This window comes from Chelonoidis abingdonii, chromosome 20 (assembly GCF_003597395.2).
Source record: "Chelonoidis abingdonii isolate Lonesome George chromosome 20, CheloAbing_2.0, whole genome shotgun sequence".
NCBI lineage: Eukaryota > Metazoa > Chordata > Testudines > Testudinidae > Chelonoidis > Chelonoidis abingdonii.
This window is the reverse complement of record NC_133788.1, coordinates 10,849,174-10,872,978: the sequence shown is the minus strand read 5'-3', so window position 1 is coordinate 10,872,978 and position 23,805 is coordinate 10,849,174. Positions and strand designations below refer to the sequence as shown.

The window sequence follows — 23,805 nt, the reverse complement described above, 5'->3', positions numbered from 1 at the left end:
TAGTTCTTGCACTTACCCAAGTGAGCGGCTGGGTTGAGAAAGTTGCTATGATGGGGTGGAGGGCCAAAAGGGGTGCCAGCTGGATGCGCAGCACCTACCAGGCAAAGCCAAAGGAAACAATTTCCTGAATCAGTAAACGAACCACAGAGCTCCTGGCTATATTCACTGTTGTGAAACGACAGCACATGTGCATGGCAGAGGTTATCTTAATTGCTGTACACGGCCTGACTCACTCTCTTTTTCAGATGTCCTCAGCCTGCGGGTTGTGACCCAGAAGGAGAGGTCACAAACAGATACCGGGGGTCGCAGCCATCCTGTCCTTCCCATATTGCTAAATAAGGGGTCTCTGCTAGATTGAAGGGGGGTGCAGAAAGTTGCAGTATGGAAAACATTGAGAGACCCTTATCTGTCATATTTCTACTGCACTATCTTCATGGCATGTAAGCTACATCTGTGTGGAAGTTTTCCTCCATTCAGAGTACATCTGGCATCTCATCAGGATCCTGGCTTTAAGTGTGGAAAATAACTACAAGATTCATGGTCATTAAAGTATTTGGCATTGAGCTCACGAGAGCAAAGCTGATTGGACATTTCCTGTTAGCACCAACAGGATTGGCCATCCAACTAATATTCCATAAGAAGAAACATCTGAGCTTCTTGAGAACTCACCAGCTGCAGAGAAGAGAGTTGAGGGGCGGGCCAAGTCATGGGGGTGGTGGATGGCTCCGAAGAGGCTGGGACCTGGTGGCCTGCTCAGAAACTCAGGTTTCAGGCCAAAGTCCAGCTTGTGTGGATCAGACTGCATCTGCTTCTGATATGGAAAATGAGATTCAAAAAGAGACCTTCCTAAGAAGGAGCAGTAAAAGTCACCTTCAGAATCATATGGTTAGAGCAAAGTAGTCTCACTGAAAATGGAAAGATGCCTTGCTAGGGAATGGTGTAACAGGGTGTCAGATACTGGGATCCTGAACAGAGATGTAAAGAGATTCTTGTGATTCTTCGAGATAATCACAACAGGCAGAACAATCAAAGGGCAGAGAGCAAGAATCAATCTCAGGCTCAGGTTGATGTTTTCTAAGGGTAAGTCTACACAGCAAAAAACATCCCCATGGCAGCATGTCTCAGAGCTCATGGCAGCATGTCTCAGAGCTCAGGTCAGCTGACTTAAGGCTTGAGGGGCTTGTGCTCAAGGGCTAAAAATAGCCATGTAGGTGTTCAGGCCTGGGATGGAGCCTAGGCTCTGTAACCCAGCAAGGGGAGAGGGTCTCAAAACCTGGGCTCCAGCCTCAATGTGTCACTGCTATTTTTAGTCTAGTAGCACAAGACCAAATCAGTTGACCCAGGCTCTGAGACCTGCTGCCACAGGGTACTTTTGCTGAGTAGATGCACCTTCAAAGACCCCACCTCTGTGAAGTACTTAAGCGTGTGTTTGAATCCCACTCAAGGCAATGAGACTTAAGCAACACTTGCGTAACTGCTTAGGTGAATAAATTAGGCCTAACCTAATAATAAAAACAAAACTCAGGGGAAGGGTTAGTTTGGACCATATTCTGCATGTGGTTGTACAGCTGTGTGCTGTGCTAAGGGCAGGGTGGAACTACCACCAGCTTACAAGTATATCTTGTCAACATATGCTTTCATAATTACAGGAATTGTATACCATAATGTTAAGTTTGTAACTTAAACCTACAAAAGCCAGAAGTATCAAACTCAATGTTGAGCCCGCCCCTTATCCCCATAAACATCAGTCTTTTGACCTCAGACTGCAAACAGGCAGAATTGGGCAAGTTAGAGATTGCGGCTACATCTACACCATGGGCTAGGGGTGCAATTCCCATACTTGTGTACACACGCTCGCACTAGCTTGACAAGAGCTAGCGAGTGTCTAAGTAGCTGTGGTAGGACATGTAACGGCAGTGGAGGCACAGCTTAGCAGTATGAACACTGGGACTATAACAATGAAAAAAAAAAAAACGCTCCCAAATTGTAATGATAAAGAATGACCACAGATGTATTAAGAACTAAGCACCACTTACTGGATGTGCTGGCTTACCTTACAAGAGCTCTGAAGAAGAGCCTTGATTCAGGAAAACATCCCTGTTCGGGAACACCCTTAAACATGTGTTTCAAGAGAACTAAATGATTAAGGGCCTGATCCAATGCCCACTGAAATCATAGGAAAGACTCCTACTGATTTCAGTGAGTGTCAGGCCAGGCTGTAAGTGCATCCCTGAACAGGGACAGACTTAAGCGTGTGCTTTGCTGAATCCAGGCCATAAGAGGACTGTCTTTTTGTTTCCGTATTCATGAAGCACCTAGCACAATGGGAATCCTGGTCCATGACTATAGGTGCTATGGGAATACACACAAATAGTCTATAATAATAACAATAGGCCAGATTATGGCATATACACACTGGCCTATGTAAGAGGCAATGTAAACTGCCGTGGGAGCTTTAGCAAGGCTCTTAATCAGCCTGACTGTGCCTCAGGAGCTCCCTGGTATTCAGGAAGAATGCACAGACTGCATAAGACTTTAGGATGATGCAGTTTGCTTCCCTCTCATTAGCTAGTGTGGAGGACAGCTGCCTCCTTCCCAGATCTGAGACTCTAGGAGTGTCTGTGCTCCTTCAGCCACTGAGACTGCAACGGCACCTAACCCTTATGGAGGGCTGCACATGGGGGCAAGGATCCTCGTGTCCTGCCCCAGTCTGACAGCCACAATGGGGCTAGGCCCAGTCTAGTTCACTCATAGAAAGCTGTATCAGCATAAGAGCTGTGTTTGATGTTAATATGCTAAGTTGCAAAGCACAGTTCCATTAACTTCTTGGGGTGCAGGAAGCAAACTGTGCCTTATGGAAGTGATAAAAAAGACAAACCGATGAAGGTTTGTGGGTAAGGAGGAGGGCGACTGCCACCAGCAAGTTTCAAAAATTACTTTGTAACTGAACTGAAATAATGAAACGTATTTTCTGGGTATGTTTGGAAAAGTTAATAGAATCAGCCTCACACAGACAAGCATAAGCCTTCATAGTTCTACTCTGCATATTTAAACATGGGAGTGTAACTGAAGCATTCAATAAAATCTGCACCAATACAAAAACAGCACCTGGTAGGATTTACAAGTTTGCCAACACGAGCTTTCACTAAGCATCAAATCAGAAAGGATTCAAAGGATGTAGATAATGGCTACGATAATTTCATTTCTAGAAAAAATCCTTTCAATTTTTTTTTTTTAAAAAAAGACATAACTCTCTAGGCCAATAATCTTCTTGCTTTTTGGTAATGAGAAGTTGAACGAAGATGACTGGCAAGGGAAACATAAGGAAGCAAAGAGGCTACTGCAGCAAATTAACATGTCAACCTTGTTTAAAAAGGGTTGTTTTTAAACTCTACTAGCTCTCAGCTTTAGTAACTGTTCAAAATCTCCATATATTGTATAGATCTGACTAGTTGCAACTGACTCATGTACTCAGGATTTCTAAAGTGATACGAAAACCATGTTCATTTTGCAACATGTACAAGTTTCTAATACACAATCAGCACAGCCTACTGACTCATCTGAAATTGAAAGTATTCACAGCACAGAATTCCTATGGCTTATTAATTATTAATTAGCTCAAAGATTCAGGAATTATTTGGTGTTTTTAGTGAAAAATATAATGGAAACGTCCTTTAAAAAAAATCATACACTCACAAAGCCACTGGACAATCAAAATACCATTATAATATGAATTACAATTAACCCTAACTATTAATTAGTTATTTTATGTTTGTACAACACTTAGCATAATGGGGCACCAACCTGGTTGTGCTCTTTCAGTGCCACAATCACACAATAATTAAAGCTGGGGCAGATATATTAGACAGCATGTGGAAGGGAGCAGAGGGAAGATCCTTGTGGCTTCTTATACCCAGGAACACCATTAAAATCAACAGAAGCAGGGGCAGCTCTAGACATTTTGTGGCCCCAAGCATGGTGGCATGCCGCGGGGGGCGCTCTGCTGGTCGCTGGTCCCGTGGCTCCAGTGAACCTCCTGCAGGCGTGCCTGCGGAGGGTCTGCCGGTCCCGCGGCTTTGGTGGAGCCGCGGGACCAGTGGGTCCTCCGCAGGCACGAATGCGGGAGGTCCACCGGAGCCGCGGGACCAGCGGACACTCCGCAGGCATATCGCCGAAGGCACCCTGCCTGCCGCCCTCCCGACAACCGACAGAGCGCCCCCTGCGGCATGCTGCCCCAAGCACACCCTTGGTGTGCTGGGGCCGGGAGCCGCCCCTGAATAGAAGATATGTATCTTGATGCCCCTATACTGCTTTTAAAAATCTCAACTGCTGTATTTTCACTTCCTGGTCTATAAATAGAACAAATCTCGCAGTTCATATACGTCCCCCACTTAGCTCTTCCCAGTCACCACTTGGCGCTGAAAGTTTACATTCTAATGTCCCTGGCCACTAATAACACAGGCTTTTTCTGAGTGATTGCGTCTAAGATCTTACAGGTCAATTAAGCCTTCAATGTGAAACAGAACTATGAGACTAAAATGTTTCGGTGCTCCACAGTGTCATTTCAATGATGGCAGATCAGTGCTCATGATGAGTGGTCAACTCCTTCCACCACAGATTTACACTGAGCAGCTCCCCACAAAGATGTGACTGCCAAAAGGACTGACCTTGACTTTTTGTTGGTGATGGTATATCTGCCAGGCGATATGAACGTGCATAGCACACCACTTTCCAGGTTTCTGGAGAAACAAAGAAGTGACATGAAATCAAGAACCATCAGAGACACATGACACTTTTCTGTGGTTATAGTTTCCAAGCTTCATTAAACGGTCTTCTTACACTTGTAATAAGGACTTCCTAAAAATTGGTCACAAATTAGGAGAAACATTGAGGACCACTCCTCTGCTGCATCCAGAGAGGAAGGGCTGGGAGGGAGCTGGTTTTGGCTCCCTAATTCTCTGTCATGGTACAGACCTTGATTAGGTGACTATCTCCTATAGCCAGCCATTCCCTCCCAACTCCTGTCCCCTGCATTAGGAAGGAGGCACAGGAGTTGGCTTTGCCAGCGTGAGGCCCACTGAGGAATCCCTCATACCAGGACAATAAAAAGCATTGCAGGTTGTCTCTGCTTCCTTTGCACCACCACTGGAGCAAAGTGGGGCAGAGATTCTGCCCCTGGATTAGGGCTTTATCTGTCCTTCCAGAAACACTATGGGTCATCACCTTCTCAAAAAACCAAAAATCCATCCTTGGTTTTATCAGCTCTTCTGATGCCAGCTAGTGATGCTCAGATGGCTGAGAACGTGGCTTACCTCAGCTGAAATCAATTATGCGGTAATGCTAATCCACATCAGTTATTTTGCATAAGTAGCACACTTTACACCTGTACATCAAGTCTAAAACACTAGCTTCATCAACAAAGAGGTAAAAAAAAATCACTTTTTTTTTAAAATCAGCCCAGTGCTTAAAATTAGCCTGACTCCCCGCTATAATTTGGTCAACTTTTCCTTCAAGTCCTTCCATAATTTACTTATAGCTGCAGGAAATGTTGAAGAAGTTGGTAGGCCAGACAACTCACCCTTGTTATGTGGGTGAAACCCTGCTTAACCTCACCCTCTGAATCTGTCCTCTTACCTGGATTTCATATTATTACTGAAACACATGCTGTAAAACACCTGCTAGTGCTATTTGTTTGTTTGCTACGAGTTCAGGAAGTCATTTCTTAAAAGGACACATCTAGGATATTCCTTCCCAAACACTGTTAATTAAGCGTATATACTCCACATCTAACATCTGTTCAGATATAAAGATGGTCAAAGGAATGAGGGGAATTCTTCAAGCCACCCGTGGCTTAAAGGCTGTACAACCTGGTAGTATTCTTACAAGCCTGGACTTCGCAGGCAGCATAACATGGCAAACAGTTCTATTTTCTGTTTCTAGGTGTTTTTCTTTTTTTAGAGTTTTTATAGAGCAAACAATTACTAAAAAACAAAACAAAACAAAAAACCCCAACTTCTGCACATCCATTGAGCCTGGTTCTACTAGTGAATATACTGAGCTCTTTTCTCCATATTTTCAAAAGGTTAGACTTCCAAAGAAACTTAGAAAAATTAAAAAGGCATCAGTACTGCTTTGAGATGACCTTTAATTCCTGGCTTTCCAAGTCTGAACTGGATTGTCTGTCTAAATGTAACTGTAAGCTTACCCTTGTCTCAGTTCAAGTTTGGTACAGCACTGAACACCACTGATATTATAAAATAGATAATTAAAGGCTAAATCCAGAAGTCTTTTCCCAGGCAAAACAAAAACAGAGTTTTGCCTGGCTAGTACTGCAGCATTTGGCTCAGTAAACCTTGTGAGCCAGAAAAAAAAAAAATCATCATATTTAACCTCCAGAATTCATCGTGTTAGTGGGTTGTGTAAGACACACAAACAATAAACTTCAAAACCATGCATATTTCACTTGAGTGACCACAAGATACAGGTATAGAGGGACCTACCACACTATTTAACAAACATGCCACAAATGTTCCAGATATAACAGGGCACTCCTTCATAATTATTCTGCATTTTAACCCACTGGGAGGAGTGTATCAGAAGAAGGTGTCTTACCCTCAACATGGGCCTGAATGGATCTGTCAACTGTGAAGAAAAAATGACAACTTGGTTACATGCCTGTCACTCAAACAATTGGTCTAATTAACAAATTGGTATTGCTTCGTTAGGAGATGAAATTAAAATGTTATCATTTTACTTTCAAATGAAGTCCTTTTGGAGAATAATTAGTCCTTTTGCTCAGTATTAGAGCCAACCTCCTTCCCCCTCTCCCGTGACTGTTGTACATAAGTGTTGACAAGCAACCAAACAAGTCTCATAAAGAGCGTTCTGCCCTCCAGCACTATTATTAATTTGTTGATTTAACACTATAAAAATGGAAATTTTGCTAATCTGGAGAAAAACATGGCTATGGCCTTTGGGCAAATTTCTGTTCAGATATTTCTAAAGTGGCTAACTCGGAAGGAGATTGGGAAGGGGTCTTGACCACCTTTCTCCAGACCTGCTGGGAAGGATTGGGTTGGAACTGACTGGAATGGCACTTTGAAAGTGCCACCACAAACCAGCAACTGTGTCCATTCAGTGACCGGATTTTTTAAAAGGGCACCTGGTGCTCTACTTATAAAATTCGAATAGACAATACAGACTGGCATTGACCAGTTGTTGATGGTTTCTCTGCAACGGATCAGCTTTGACTTAAAAGAGGGATTTTCACTGGAACAAGTGTGGATAAAGCATTTTGTTTGTTTTTGGCCAGATATTTTCTGTCATCCTCTTTTGTTCATGCTTCAGCTATTTATATTTTGACTAGCTTCAATAATTAACAATGAAAATATAATATCAATTCATTAGTTATTTCTGAAGTTTGGATGTCCCTCTTGAAATGCAGTTATAAAAGGGAAGGGAGCTTTACAGATATAAGAGGATGCTTTGCGGGAAGTAGTGATAGCATAATATATTATCTTGGAACAATGAAAACTACGCTACATGGAAGATGCTCTCATTATCTTTTCAACTAGATGAATACACAGAAACAAAAATGCACAATTTCTTTTGGTACAAAGCCAAAGTGCAGCACCAGTTGAGTTGGGACCCAGCATAAACTCATAATTCAACACCTGCAAATAGCATTACAATACATAAAAACTGGGCCATCTACAGCAGTGTGGATTTTTTCATTGCTTTCAAATGGGAAGTTCTATTTAAAAACTGACAGGATGATGTCACTCATTGTAAACAACAATTAATAGATGAATATAAATTCCTAGCCTGCCTATGGACATTCATCACCATGATTCATTTGCCTGTAAAATGGAAAAATGCTGACAGCTGAACAAACTGAAAAAAATAAATAAATTTGTACAATTTGGACTTAAAAATCCAAGAGTGCCAAACCATCAACCAAGAGCATCAATATTTCATGAGCATAATCAATACTACAGTAAATATGGGAATACATGTCATAATCCAGCATTAAAAACAATTACAGCCTATCAGCAAAAAACTTGTGGATGTTTATAAAATTTACAATAGCTTTGGAGTTTATCCTTTTACTCCTGAGGTTGTGAGGATGTTACAGGAAAGGGCTTTTCCATTGCATGGTACATGCTTTGTGCTAATGATTAAAGGTCATTCCTTTAAGTTGTTATGAGCCTGATCATTCACCCATTGATGTTAAGGGCAAAATTCCCATTGACTTTAAAAATACTTAATCCTACACAATTAATGCCTTGTCTACACTTATGGTAGTGTGCAGAGTATAGGCACTTCACATGTATAGCCTTGCACAGGCTGCTGTAAAAGGCAAGCTGCATCCATGCTTACCACTGCAGTGTGTAGCTGCACAAGGCAATGAAAGGCACCAGTAGGTAGAAGAACCAGGGAAAGGCTCCAGCAGCAGGGAGCTCGATCCTTTCCCAGCTGCCTCCCTGCTGCCAGAGCCTCTCCCCGCTAAGAGAGCCTTTCACTACAGCAGGGAAAGGCTACAGCAGCAGGAAGGCTGTGGGACACTATGCTGCTAAAAACAGCAGTGCTGAGGTAGAAGGAACTGCTTGGTTATATGAAGACCAATGTAAAGTATATACCATAGGGTTCAAACGTGGAGTGCACTCTATTCTACTTGCCTAAGCCACGCGTCACCATCAACACTGCCACTTATACCCCTCCTAGATGGCTGTGCAGTGCCTGTACTCTACTAGCTGCTGTAAGTCCAGACCTAACTTAAGATGCTCTTCTAGGTACCAGACACGTCCCTACCTCACCACTGGGGAAGGCCTGGATGACCTTTAATGTCCCTTCCTTCCCTACATTTCGATCATTCTATGAAAGAGGCTCTCGTATTCCTAAATTATCTGGATTATTAGTTTTAGTGACATTCTCATCTAAAACGGAGTAACATTTCCAACATACCCTGGGGTCTTTCTGCAGAAGGGTATGTGGGACAGTTCCTGGTCTGGCTGCGACATCAATAGGATTGGAAGTCTACAAATGTTACAAGAAAATGTCATTAGTTGTGACAAAATGAGTGGGTAAACATTCCCTGTTTAGAATTAATATTCCTTAAAGAATAAAAACGGCATTTTAAAAAGGAAGGGAAGGAACGCATCATGGTTTAGTAAAATGTATAATACAGCCTCAATTTTCCAAACTTCATTGTCTGAGATCTTCTGATTATTCAAAACAGGGTAAACAGAATCAGAGCAACAGTTACATTGAAAGTTCAGTCCATAGTCCAAAACTTCATTAGCCAGACTTATACAACGTCCACAGTGGAATTTGGAGCATCAAGCTTGTACTGTATTGCTCATCAATTTTATCACCTGGAAACAATCCACTGATGGCTGTCAGTGACATCAATACATTGAAACAGACTAAGGATTCTAACTTCATTATCAATACACAATTTATCGGTATTTTTTTTAGTTGTTACAATGATTTAAACACCATTAAAAATGATTGACTAACACACAGCTATATGAAAATGGCAACGCTTCTTTAAACAAACAAAAAGCCTTTCTTACGATTTAGATTTAAATATTCAGCCAATGTAACAAAATGCATCACTTTGGAAAAAGAACCACCTAGGCATTGTAACTTCCCACATTAAAAAAACAAAAAGAATAGAAATGAGCTGCAGTACAACTAACAATTAAGCAGCAGAGTTGTTAACAGCCTGATTACCATACAAATGAAGAACTCCATTAATGACCTGCAATCTACATATTCAATCAATAAGCTGGATCGGCCTATTTAAGAAAAAGAGAGAATCTTCTCTGCAGAGATTTACACTCTGATCCAGCAAAGATCACAAGGCTATAGAGCCTGATTCTCTTCTTACTTAAGGATGACTTCATTAAAGCCAAAAGAATTACATTGGTTCACAACAGATATAAATAAGAGGAGAACCTGGTTCATGGTTTTTGATGATGGTGGAACTATCAGGTAACAGTAAGTTCAAGAAATGAATTTTAAAAAACCTTGTTTATTAAATGAACTTGCACGCATTGTCAAATCAGTCATATCTGAAAATTAGTTGGCTAGATTCTGAATTCAGCTACCACAGTATAGACCTGAACTCCATTAAATTATTTCTCATTTCAGTTACACCAAGTAAAACCAGAGTTACCCAGCTGTCGTCAGTGGGATTACTCCTGAATTACATTAGTGCAACTGATATTTGAATCTGATCCAAACCAAAAACCTAAACCAAACATAAACGAATTCACAGGTCATTCTTATTTTTACCTTAGGTTGAAATGCTCCTTGTAGTGAGCCAAAAGGACCAGTGGGAGGAATCATGGGAGGAATACCTGATACAGCTGGAGGATAGGAGTGAAACAGCTGTAACCAAAAGATAAAAGAACATAAGGGGACATTTTCTAAATACAAATCTCGTAATTCCAGAAAGAAAGCAAGAGAGAAAGAAAGAAAGCAAGCATTCCTGTATAATATTAAGGAAATGAGATGTGGAGAAAATTGAAAAGCACGGAAGACGTGATCTCGCTGCAACAATGTTAGTTAAAGCAGTCAATGAAATGCTCACAAATGTCATGAATGTTTACTTTAGAACTTAAAAGTAGTTTATAAATCAAAACAGCTTGCAAGCTATTCCCTGGATTAGGACATCATAATATAAAAGGATCTTTTGCAATGGTTAATTTTTAAATTGGATAGAAGTCACAGATTTTAAACTATATCAAAAAGGAGGGAAGAAGGCTAAGCCAATTAAGACTCATAGAAAATTACTGTTTAACTGAAAAAACACAATCCTCATGAGTTCTTAGATTTTACTCCATTAAAACTCAATTAGTACTTTAGATTTTAATAGTATCTATAGGAAATCAGAAAATATACACAATTCTTACTTCATTAGCCTGTTTTAGAGGATATCCTGTCACACCTAATATTAGAAAAGAGATAATCTTGTTTGCCAAAACCCATCATTTAAACAAATAGCTGTGGCAGTGAAAAAGTCTACATTTAGAGTATCAATTTCTATAACGATAGAGCCCTGAAGCACAGAGGCACACAAATCGCTAGGGAATATATGCCTGAAATATACTGCGCTGGCCTCAAGGTACTTTCTTATTTTAAATGAGCTCAATCACACAAGCTTTTCTGTGCAGTGCACTTGCGCAAACTGGAAAACAAACCACATCAACCATACTGTTCAAATTTCATCCTTCCTTTGTGATCCGACTGGGAATCCCTTACTCATACTGAGGAGCAGTTCCTCACATGATCAGTTCCACTCAAGTCAATGGGACTATTTGGGCAGCATCCTACAGTGGGAGTCAGGGGTCAACAGTGTGACCTAAGAGTATGTCTTCACTGAAGAGTTAGCCTGGGATCTTACCTGGGTGTTGTTTCTAATCACTTTCCTGTCGACATGCAAAAAATTCTGACTCAGATTTGGTGGTGCTTTAAACCCAGGCTAGTGGGCCCATGTGTGACTGTTAAAAATCTACCTCCTAACAGAGCTGTTCTAAGATAAATCTTCTGTATGTGCTACTTTTAAGATCAAAATAAATGCTGTGTTTCATGAGTTAATGGCTAATTGAATAGAAGTGGGATTGGGCAAAGTAAAAGATTGGACATGCAGAATGGGCACACGCTGATTAAACCACATTCCCATGTAAACCAAACATTTCCAAAGTTTTGATCAACTTATTTCATTTAATATACGTATGTACATAAAGGGAGACTTTTTTCCTGAGTCCCTTTTCCCTCCCTTATCCTCTCTCACAAGCTTAGTTAATTATATTATAGTGACTGAGAGCTGATAAATGATTTCAATATTGTATCTGTACCCAAAGGTTTCTTTTCTAAACAATACAAAATGAAGTCTCCTTTCATAGCACATTCCCATTGTTGCTTTTAATTCTGTTTTATTGGAACCTGCTCTTTTCGAAGACGCAGAAAACATTTCCGGATTAGCTAATATTGAACTGAATGCATTTGAGAAATCATTATTAGCCAAGTGTCCTCCTTTACAGTGACTTTTAATGCCTAAAATACGTTTAAAATACACTAGTGTCTACTGCATTTAATTCTCCATATAATATGTTAACTCTAAAAGGTGGAGACAGAAATATTATTTAATATATTATTGAATATGACTAATAATAAGGAATGGTTTCCTTACAGTTTTACAATTAAATATATGCAATCTTTCCTCAAGGTCAGAATTATTATAAAACACAGATGATATTTCTCAACTATCTCTGCATCAGTCAAACTAGGTCAACTTTTATAAGTTATTTTTCATCTTCAGTGTTTCCTTTTGCCCCTGAATATCCTTTATTTGCACACCCTTTTCCTCTTCAGCTTTCCTCATCAGAAAAGTCAGTGGCCACTTGTGAAATTGGACTTCAGCTCCCCTGAAATGCAGCCCAATGATAATGCAAAGGCCAGCGCCTGTTTCTCTGATCTTGACCCATTCATAAGGATAATTTCTTACACTACTGCTTTAAGGACCTGAAACAGAGAGAGATACTGTGATCGAAGAGGTCAAGAAAGGAGAAAAATGATTTGAGCCTCTGCTCTAGACCACATGTATCTTTCTTCCCCTTGTATTTTCAAATCTTCAACAGATTGGATTCAACTCCAAACTGGGCCTTAAATTTGTTCTCCTGCGGTGTTAGGTTATATGGTGACTGATTCTTCTTTCGGGCTTTAAGACAATTGCCAGATTTTCTCAAGATAAGTCTAATTCTCAGGGCAGGTCTACACTAGACACTTCTGCTCGTAAAGCACATTTCCTGGCTGCCAAAAGCCCTAGTGTAGATGCAGTTATATGAGCATAAAAGTGCTTTTGTGGTACAGCTTATTTTGCCTGGGGAACAGGTATAAGCTAGATCTCTTTTGCCCGTATAAGCCTCAACTATACTAGTAAGGTTTGCTGGTATACATCAGCAAGCACCTTTTCTACTGTAGACTAGGCCTTAGTTTAAATAAGGATATGAATCCAGTGGCAATATGTGACAAAATACCTGACTACCCCTAAGGCAACAAAATCTAATAGACTTTACAAAGCATCAATCAGAAAGGGTCATGATTAAGCTATGTCTACACTAGCACTATTGTCAGTAAAACTTTTGTTGGCCCGAGGTGTGAAAAAACACTCCCTTGACCGACATAACTTCACTGACAAAAGTGCCGAAGTGGACAGCACTACATTGGTGGGATATGCTCTCCTGCTGACACAGCTACTGTCGCCTGTTGGAGGTGGTTTCATGGCTACCTGTGAGACCTTACAGGGGCGCAGCTGGAGTGGTACCGCTGTAAAGTCTGTAGTGTAGATATAGCCTCAGACTGTAAGCTCTTTGGGGCAGGGACAATCTTTTGTGCTCTCTGTTTGTACAGCACCTAAAACAATGGGCTCTTGGTCAAAGACTGGGGCTCCTAGGCTCTATGAGAATATAAATAATAAAGAATAATATCTTACACCTTTTTACTGTCACATTCTATTATTGACACGTCATTGAACACGATGGGCCAGATCTTCAGTGGCTGTTAATTAGTGCAGCTCCACTGACTTCAACAGAGACCCACTAATTTACACCAGCTAAGGATCTTGCCCCACAGGCTAGCAGATAACACCACAATGCCCTCCTTTACATTTAGAAGGAAAATGTCATGATCTAGTTTGGTAGGATTTCTAGTAACTACAGTTTTCATAAGAGAACTTGCCAAAGTCAATTTGAAAAAGCTTATATAGATGATAACTCACTCAAGGACTTCCTGTATTCACCACTGACTTCTGTGCTTTATTTGCCAATGGACGTTTATCTATTTCTCCAGTTCCGCATTCTTGCTTGAATCAACATGCCACAATAATGATAACATATCTTAGAAACTGATGTGAAAATCAGTGACTAAGCATGGTGTCCTGCTTTAAACAAATCATTTAAGCATGTGAGTGATTTCACTCATGTGAGTAAAACGGCTCCCATGCATACGTGTTCACAGGATTGAGCCCTAACATTTCATACAGAAGCCCTGATCCTGCAAAACACCTATATATGGAATTAAAATTACACAGATGAGTCTTATTGAAGGTCAATAGGAGTATTCACATGCTTAAAGTTAGGTATGAGAGTAAAAATTTTTCAGCATCTGGGCCTAAATAGGTTCCAGAGTGAGCAAAAAGAACAACAACAAAAAATCAAACTATCATTCCATTTTTCTTGCCCAGTTCCACTTCTAAACAAAACCAACACAAAAAGCCAAGTGCTTTGCAGAGTTCTGAATAATACTGATGCAGTAACTCATTCTCTAATCAAAGTATCATTATGAGAGTCAGAAATTCTCTCCATAGCCAATCAAGTACTTGTCTTTTACCAATATGATGAAGCTTCTGACAATGGGGAAAAGCAACCTACGTTTCAGCAGGAAATGAATCAATGATACAAACTGTAAAAACAAAAAGCTTGAAACTTAAGTGAAGTCTATTGATTTACAATATATTTTTGATTTATAAACACACCACTTATTAAATTACAATGTTTTTATTTTGTAGCTCTTAATCACGGTGCTAGATTCTCATTGCTGTCATGAAATAGAGCTTTCAAAATGTAACAAGCTCACTGGAACAGTTATGACTTTCGAAATCTGAAGCACACAAAAGACAAGGATTCTGTTTTATACAGGGAAATATAATATATTAGTAAAACTATTGGATTATCTAACCCTGAAGGGTATGTATGATGGTTTGTCATTTCATTACAAATTTCTTAGAAAGAAATTTAATCTAATGGCTTATGACACAACTGAAAAACGGTGATGAAATTACTGGTGTATCCTGCTTTATGTGGCACATTCAGCTCTTATGCCTCATCTTCACATCAAGTTGGTCTTTAAATGGTTTATAAGCAAAAGATCTTTTGATTAAAAAAGATGATACTGCATCTTTATCAGAAACAAGCACCACAAATGCAAGCCTTTACAAGCGAAAGCTAAAGTGACCAAGAACGATAATGATAATTCCTGGAGTGATGATTAAGAATAGACTGAACATTCTGCTAGTTATTGAGTGGCAATCCCAGCCTACTATGGAAAAGCGATTTAGTCAGTTTTTAAACACAGTAATAAAACTCACACTGTGACGGTAGAAGGGGTCAACTTTTGCAGGGTATTTGTCAAACTGCAAAGGGATCAAAGCACAAACTAGTTACTTTGTATTTTGTTGTTCATACCTTCGCTTCTGTTGGTAATATCAAAGACTGCCTTTCTATTATTTAGCAACCAACAGAGATAAACAAAAACATAAGAAGCATGTTTTGCATAAGACTGTGCTTTGGATTTTGCATCCTTTGGAATAACAGGACGTCTTTATGCAGTAGAGGAAAGGAACAGGCACCAGAGAAGCATCACATGTTCCAAACATTATAATATGTTGGGTCAACAGCATAAATGCTGCCATTTGGTACTTATTGTTAGTTACCAGTACACGTTTGAGGAAGGAGGCCATTCTGCCTCTGGCAAAGGTTATCTAGCCCAACAGCATTTTCTCTCTCGGAAAGCTGACATTTTTGTAGTTTGTAATAAAGAATAGAGTTGTGCTCTACTTATCCTCACATTTCTGCCTGGGGTACGCACCATGGGCGGTGCTGGCGTTGGCATGATGGCAGTGGGCGGGATGGCGTGGGGGAAAGGTGTGAAGGTATGCTGGTGTGTATGTTGGTGTGTGTGCTGGTGCTGGTGCTGATGCTGGTGGAACTCGGTCCTCAGGTAGGGCGGTGGCCCCAGAGAGGCCCCACGATCTGCACTCTGGGAGGCCAAAAATCGTGTGTTGAGTTCCTGACGAAGAAGATCTTGCTCTGAAACAAAGAATAAAGCTGTGAGTTCATGAGCTTTTCTGCAGTCCCTCCCCCCTTGGTTGCTAGGTTTGGCTGCCAGAACCAAGTTGAGGTTTCCCTTATTAGGAGCAAATATCTACTCCCAACTACCACATCACAAAACATGAGAGTCTTCCCAAAATGCACTGGAGGCAAGAGAACCCTTCAATTTCCCTTTTCTCCCAGGATTTGTCTTCACTGCGAAGTTAACTCGAGTTATAACTTGAGTGTTATCTCTAAATCGGGAGAGGTCCACACACGAAAGTCCTTATCTCAAGTGCTGTGACGTTTTTAACTAGCATCGACTGGAAAGACTAAACTGGCTAAAAGTTGACTGAACCTAACTTGTCAGCTGCTAAAATGACCTCTGTAATATGTATGCGGGCTAACATCATTCAAGTGAAGATAGTCCTCCAGTGTCTTCCCAGAATTCCTCCCGTCTCCAGGAAGGAGAGAAGTTCTCTCAATATTTCACAGAGAAGGGACTGATGGAGTGGCTCCCCTTACCACAGTGCTAAGAATCACGGCATCCACCCCTAGAAGTCTTAGTGCCACACAAGTGAGTACAGCACCAGTGTGGACACAGCACCTCAAGTATTATATAGAAGTGTGGCTGCTCCCACTCTAGGCTAACTTGAGAGGAGTAACTCAAGTGTAGATAACTCAAGTTAACTCTGCAGCGAAGACAAGATGCCCAGAGGGTTCATGTAATGGGAGCTGGTGCATATGCACTCTAACATGATTTTACCATGGAGAGAAAAAAAGAAACATCCAAAATTTAGCCTCCCAGAAATATTCTTTCCCAGGGTGGAAGGAATATCACTGGGAAAGGCTGAACTGATAATTTACATTTTTAACAAAAGTCCTGAGCATGTCAGTGGTGGGTGCATCCTCTGTCAAACAGCCAGCCCTTGTTCTATTGGTCAAAATAAATAATTTGACTTAAAACCACGAGCTAGATTTGCATGTTGTACCACAAAAAAGGTTTTTTTTCCATGACACATCCAGCTCTTACCTGAGTAAGTACTACCAGCTGGATGTCCTGCAACCTGCAGTGTCCCTGAAGTCAATGGAGGTGGAGGAGGCAAAGCCGTAGGAGGGGCAAACATATTGGGGTGATGCGGATGAGCAGGAGGTTGGACGGTGGGTGTGAAGGTGTGCAATGGACTGTGGCTGGGTAAAGAGAGGGGAAATGGTGATGCAGAGGGGTGGTGGGATATGTGTGGAGGAGGGGCCTGAGTCTTGGCTGGAGTACTGCTTCTGCTGCTGCTGTTAACAAAAAGAGGTTGGGGGGAATAATTAAGCAATGCAGGAAAAGAAAAAAACCCTCATCACGACCCGCATCCCTCCCCGCACACACACCAGAAATTACTTTTGGAACATACTAAACAAACGGTAACTTTGAAATTTCCTTTTATTTCCAATCTACTCTCTAGCCAGAGAAATGGAGGTTGCAAGAGGCTGAGTTCCAAAGTTAAACGGTATCAGCCTTGAACAATGCATGAATGGCACACAAAGGAACAATCAACTGTGTACATTTATTACTTCATTGTCAATTCCTTTCTGCACGAATGTTTCTGAACTGTTGTTTCAGGTAACTGAAGCTCAAATTAGTGATCTTTACACTAAAAAAAAAAATTATCACTGAATAAAATGAAAGATCGTAAACAATGAGAGATGGGCTGGAGAAAATAGTGATGTCTACCTGCTTATTATGTAATTAATGACTCCCTCTCTGCTCCCACAATATAAAAGATCAAGGTAGATTACACAGCAATAAATATGTGTACGTACTGGTTGCAGTTTTCCCCAGTATAACACAGTACAAGACTTTTTGAATGACTTAAAATAGCTAGCGCTTGTGTTTTACTTTTCACTGTTTCATGTAATCATCATTCATGCTCCTGCTGCATGGGACTCTGAAGGAAAACAGGCTGATTTTGGCTTAAAGTAACTCCAGATCTAGAGTAGTTGTGGGTCAGATTCCACCCCCCAACTCAAAGCACAGAGCAGCCAAAAAAGCTGGTTTAACTGGCTTCTGCGTAGGGGAATCCCAGCTTGGATAGATGGAGGAGGATCCAGTTAGGGCACTAACTGAGAACTGGGGAGATCTAGGGTCACGCCACTGCTCCACCACAAATTTCCTGTGTGACCTGGACAAATCACTTAGCCTCGCAGTGCCTCAGTTCCCCAGCTGTAAAAATGGGATAATATCTCACAGGGGTGTTGTGAGGATAAGTACAGTAAAGACTGTGAGTTGCTCAGAAACTATAATAATTGGGGTCTTATAAGAACGTAAGATAGATATACAGGGCCAGTATAGCAGCTCCTCCTTTGTTATAAGGTCTTCACCTCAATGCAGCAAAGGAGATTAAGCTAACAGTCGTTCTCAAACCAAAATGGGTCACGACCCCATTTTAATAGGGTCACCAGGGCTGGCGTTAGACTTGCTGGGCCCAGACTTGAAGCTGAAGTCCGAGCCCCACTGCCCCGGGGCTGAAGCCAACGTCCAAGAGCTTCAGCCCTGGCTGGGGGACTCAAGCTTTGGTCCCCCGTCCTGGGTTTGGGTAATAATTTTTGTTCTCAGAAGGGGGTTGTGGTGCAATGAAGTTTGAGAACTGATGAGCTAAAGCAAACTAAGGCCACTTTACTTCTGAATAAGTATCCACACAAGGATTTAATGTACTTAAACTATGGACCTTTAGTTAATTCCTCTGACCTTTTCTAAGTGTCCTGGGCAAACAAACCCTGAAAAGCATGTCCTTCTATGTGCATATTCGGCTAACAATTTGGGCATCTTCACCACATTTCAATAGGCTTTCCTTTATTGTGTACAATAGTATAGAACAGTTTACCTACCTTAAACTGTTGAGGCTTAAGCTGCTGCTGTTATACGCTGAAAAAGGCTGAGAGAGACTCTGTGAGGAAGGGTGAGGCTGCACCAGCGGCAGGTTTTGATGGACAGACTGCAGAGGGGACTGTGGCCTGGGCAGATGCTGTACTTGAGGCTGAAGTGCAGGTGGATGCTGGGCTTCTTCTGGGCCTTGCAGCGGCTGTGAGGTTTGAGACTGTGGCGGCTGGGCAGGAGCCTCTGTTCGCTGAACCAGTGCAGGGCTTGGGGAAGGTGCTTCAGGCCGTGGCTCCAAAAGATGTTGGGCCAAAGGCTGAGAAACCTGAGGACACGCGTCTTTAGGCACCACAGGCTCGAGTATTGGTTCTTTATTGCTGTCCTGGCTCTTCTCTTGACTCCTTTCTAAGCCTGATATTTTCAGGACAGCCGGCCCCCTAGCATCTTGGTTGTCATTTTCAGCTAGTGTACTGACACCTAATTCTTTACCTGCAATGCCGAGAGAAAGAAACACAAAATGGCGACGTGTGCAAAGAAGTGAGAAAAACCAAGTGAACCCATTGCAACGCTTACATTCTAGGCAGTTTCAGGGTTTTGTCATAGCAGGCTTTTATAGGGATAACATCAACTTGAAATGTAGTCAACTTCCAAAAGTGAGTTGAAAGTAATTTCCTGTAGTACATCTGCCCCTCATATTTGTGGTTTTACAATCACTTTTTACCATTAATAAATCTGTGTATATATATCCTCCCCCTGCCACCTTTATTTCAGAAAAGATCTGCACAGTATCTAGCACAATGGGATGCTGGTCCATGATGAGGGCTCCTTGGCGCTATCAAGATACAAATAATAAACAGCAGGAACAGACCACATCCCTGATCCAGCAAACGCTTATGCACGTTTAGATCTACACGAGTAGTCTCATTGAATTTAATAGGGCTACTCATATTGCTAAGCCCAAGAGTTCAAAAATCGTGAGTCAGGCCCCCCAAAATCATTAAACTGGCTTAAAGAAAATCATCATTTTTTAATAATACATTTTTGCTGGGGTTTATATGCCTTCTCCTTTTTAAACATTCAGGATCGTATTTTCAAGCTTCTCTCTGCAGCCATGACTGCTGGAAACTTTTTTTTTTTTTTTTTTTAAATGAAGCTGAGAAATTCATATAATCCCATGGCTCCAAGAGATGCAGTTTAGGATAAATTCAGGATACATTTGTGAGAGCTGGCAACACTGCTCACGCACAAAATTAAACACATGCAGAAGTATTTGCAGGATCCTGGCCTAACTGATTATACAGGAGAAAAAAATGAAACCAACTATTCACAGAGTGCTATCAAACAGTGGGGGAAATGAAAAAGATTTTTGCCTGTGACCTCTTTCAGTGACAGTTATTTAGGAGTTACTTGTCAGAAGAACAGCTACAGAAGACAAGAGACCACAATGTGATTTTTTTAAATTGGCATGCCCCGTTAATATCAGTGACTTATTATTATATGCTGAGTACAGTGGAGATAACACTCATCAATTCTCAACAATAATCTCCCACCTGAAATACCCTTAAGGAGGCGTAGTTAATCCAAGTGTTATAAAAAGGTAGGAGGGACTATTACTGGAGGGAGATTCTAAAGGAAAATGATTGCAATTGCACACCGGGAACTTGATTTTCAGAAATGCTGAGCATCCGCAGCTCTCACTGCAGGCACCTGGGGCTTAGCAGTTGGGCCTGCTATGTCTTTGACAACCACCAATGCTAAGGAAAAAGAAATTTAGGAAAAACTATTGAAAATGATAAAATGTTATATTCAAAGGAGAATTGTTCACAGATATGTTTCTAAATTCTTGAATAAGGGATGTGAATAAAAATAACGGAAAACAAGCTATGCATAAAGTCCACTATTGCAAACAATCTCAATTTTCTTGTGATTCCATATTTGTTTTATGAGATTTTTGTTTGTTTTTTTAAAGCCCCAGCTGTTGGTTTCATAAGTTTGCAAGAGAATCTCACCTTCCATTAAAACCAAAAGAGTATGTTTCTAGCTTTCATGGTTAGGGAGAAAAGTCTGAAATTGTAAAGCGAGTGCGTCCTAAAGGCTCAGAAACCAGAAGACAATTTTAAAAAGCCCCAACGTTAGTTTATTTCTTTTTTAAATCTCATGTTTTTTTTAGCCACTCCCATGATTTTGGAGACCTGATTCATGGTTTTTGAATGAATCGGGATGGTGAGGGTGATATTATTGATGTGTTCATACTCTGTGGGCTCAAATGTATGTCTCTTGTGGCCTTTGCTGTGGAACAGAGGGAAGCAGAATGGAGCAGCAACTGTGCCTACAGAATTTTGCCTATTATTTCTGGCTCTGAGGGAGTTTGGAAAGAGCATTTCTTGCTGTACCTGTTCAGCAAGTGAAAAGAGCTCCCTCCAACCCAGAAAGACCCTGTCTCGCCTTCCTCATGCCCACCAGCAAAGCCAAACTCAGCTATGACTCCTTTTTATGCAGATGTTTAGAAAGGTTGGTGAAGAAGCAATGACCTTTCCCTCTAGTGCTGCCATATTGGAGCGGCCTTTATAATGTAAATCATAATGATATCATCAGTCTTTAATTTAATAAAGAGAGCATAGACTAACGTGTCCCAGGAAGGAATCTGTACCTCAGTGGTACTGAGCAATTTGCTAGCTCAGCAGAGTGGCAGTGGAGTAAGCTAGGAAGGTACTGGAAACTGTACAGATAGGAAATGGAGAAAGCTGTCATCTCAGGGGGAACCGTGACCTGAGCTAGTTGATACTCATGCATTTAAACTGTTGTCATCCCTGGAGTTGACCAACAGGGCACTTTGCAATTTGCAATAGGAGATCCAAGGAATCTGGATCAGAAAAATACAGCAGTCAGGGACTCTATAAAAATAAAAAGTAATGACTGTGACACGTGCCAAAGGTGTAGCTCACTGCAATTAAATTGTAGGTTATCAATAACTGAAACTCAGTTTGCATTAATTCTTTGGATCAGTTTTGTTTGATCAAACATTGTTAAAAGCTAAACAGAGTAAGATCATGACATCTGTTAAGACAGGACTCAAACGTGGAAAGATAAAAAAAAATAAGCAACAGATTGCTTAGGTTGACATAGTCCATGTCCCCAGTCCCCAAAGGTCTAAGTTATTAGTTTGAGTTCTAGTGAGAAGGCATGCCAATTATGGTTTTGAAGGATTTGTTTTATCATTAGAAATTGCCTGCTAGGTGAATATAGTGGTGGTCTGAAAACACATCAGAGGTGACACCTTCAATTCCAGGGGAAATACCTTTCTCTCAGAGCCCTTCATTTAACCTTCTTGTCTGATATGTTTAGTGTCTCTCGGGTGCACAAAATTTATTTAGCACAGCCCTCTGCTGTGAAGTGAAATTCCTTACACAAAACTTACTCCTCCCCTGGAGAAAAAAAGACATTATGAGTCATGGTGTCCCGTGTGTATTTTTTCCGCATTGATATGTATCTCTTCACTGTTCAGCCCCTTAAGTACCATTCCCATGTGCATTAGTTAACAGCTTAGAAAATGTAATGTTTAGTTATTCCCAATTTATTTTATTTGGGAGATGTCAAATGTTGAACCTGCTCTCTCTCTCAAACCATTACATCTATACTACGTCACAAAATGGTATCAAACGTCCAGGAGTTTTTCTTGTGTCAATGTTTCTAATAGATGTATTTTTGCACAACAATTAATGTATGTAGTCCAGCAAGAACACTGTAGTACACAGTATCCTATTTAGAGAGTTACAATCCCACAGCAATGATACCTATTTTATGATTTTTATGGGGAATTTTACATCTTCTGCAGCAACATTTCAAGGTCGTAGACACAAGTTTTCCCTTAATCTTCTAAGACTTTTTACACATATCATTAATTCTGAATATTTATTTCACTAGCCACTAGAAACTGGAAGGTGAGAACCCTTTATTTCTTCATGACATTGGTCACCCCATACACAGCTTTCTTTTCTTCTTTAGACCACACAGGAGTTTCTTTCCATCCAATCAAAATAAAGAATAAGGTGTGTCCTAATTTTTTTTTTTTTTTAAGAGCACCCTCAATATTCAGTTTTGGGAAAAGTCAGTTTGCCGAATCAGTAATTAGAAAAATAATAATAATGTCACTGATATGGTGACATAGGATTTCCTTCCACTATCATAGTGATGTTGTGCCAATCAGCTATGAGAGTTTTATCAAAAGAATAATAAAACGAAGTGCTGATAATTCTTTGAGTATTGGACAAAATAATTTGCTAAGGTTACAGACAAATGGCGTACATATGGAATCTGCATCTGATTATCTCTCACACTGTACTTCCATTTCTCTAATTTCACCACCTTTCACTTGAAATAGAGAATACTGTGATTTCTCAAGATACAGGACACAGATCCCAAATTAATCCAAATGAAGTTACCAAATAAGTTTGCTGTATCTACAAGATTACCACTCTGTAATATCAATAACATCAGAGAAATAGGCCTGGCTGTTAGAACATGATTACCACTCTATCAGCTCAACACTCCTAGAGAAATGAAGACTTTGTGAAGACTTGTAATACAAACATAGAGCTGCATGTGAAATACCAACACTCTGTATTTATGAGTTTATGATATTATATATACAAAAAAAATATACACACTTGTGTTTTCATGTGTGTATCTGTAATATGCCTCCCAAGGCAACCTCACTCATATGTCCATAGCATTCTTCTATTTTGAATTAGTATTCATTTTCTTTTATTGCTCTGACAGTATAAGCTATTCTCTTTGGCATCGCAGGCATATTACTGTCAAATCTTCTAATACAGGATAAGGAGCTGGTCACTTGAAAACATAAAACTCATTCTGTTTTTTATTGTTCTATTTTCCTTCAGCTTTGACATAGGCCACATCTACACTACAGGATAAATTCGAATTAGCTTAAACCGATTTTATAAAACAGATATTATAAAGTCGATTGTGCGCGTCCACACTAGGCACATTAATTCGGTGGTGTGCGTCCATGGTCCGAGGCTAGCATCGATTTCTGGAGCGGTG

General features: G+C 40.6%; 1 protein-coding gene across 6 annotated transcripts in view; it reads right to left on the bottom strand.

Moving 5' to 3' along the window:
• Positions 1-23,805, bottom strand: part of AUTS2 (activator of transcription and developmental regulator AUTS2) — a 986,700-nt gene that overhangs the window by 10,416 nt on the left and 952,479 nt on the right. For 2 of the 6 annotated variants that reach the window (XM_075073927.1, XM_075073932.1), the window contains 10 exons: positions 18,753-19,230; positions 16,909-17,162; positions 15,634-15,875; positions 15,155-15,199; positions 10,300-10,395; positions 8,965-9,036; positions 6,613-6,642; positions 4,668-4,739; positions 670-811; positions 17-94 (listed from right to left, as the gene is read on the bottom strand). In XM_075073927.1, coding sequence (XP_074930028.1) covers positions 17-94; positions 670-811; positions 4,668-4,739; positions 6,613-6,642; positions 8,965-9,036; positions 10,300-10,395; positions 15,155-15,199; positions 15,634-15,875; positions 16,909-17,162; positions 18,753-19,230 — 1,509 coding nt within the window. The remainder of the gene's footprint in view (positions 1-16; positions 95-669; positions 812-4,667; positions 4,740-6,612; positions 6,643-8,964; positions 9,037-10,299; positions 10,396-15,154; positions 15,200-15,633; positions 15,876-16,908; positions 17,163-18,752; positions 19,231-23,805) is intronic. The other 4 variants (XM_075073929.1, XM_075073928.1, XM_075073930.1 and 1 more) reach the window with 4 other exon arrangements.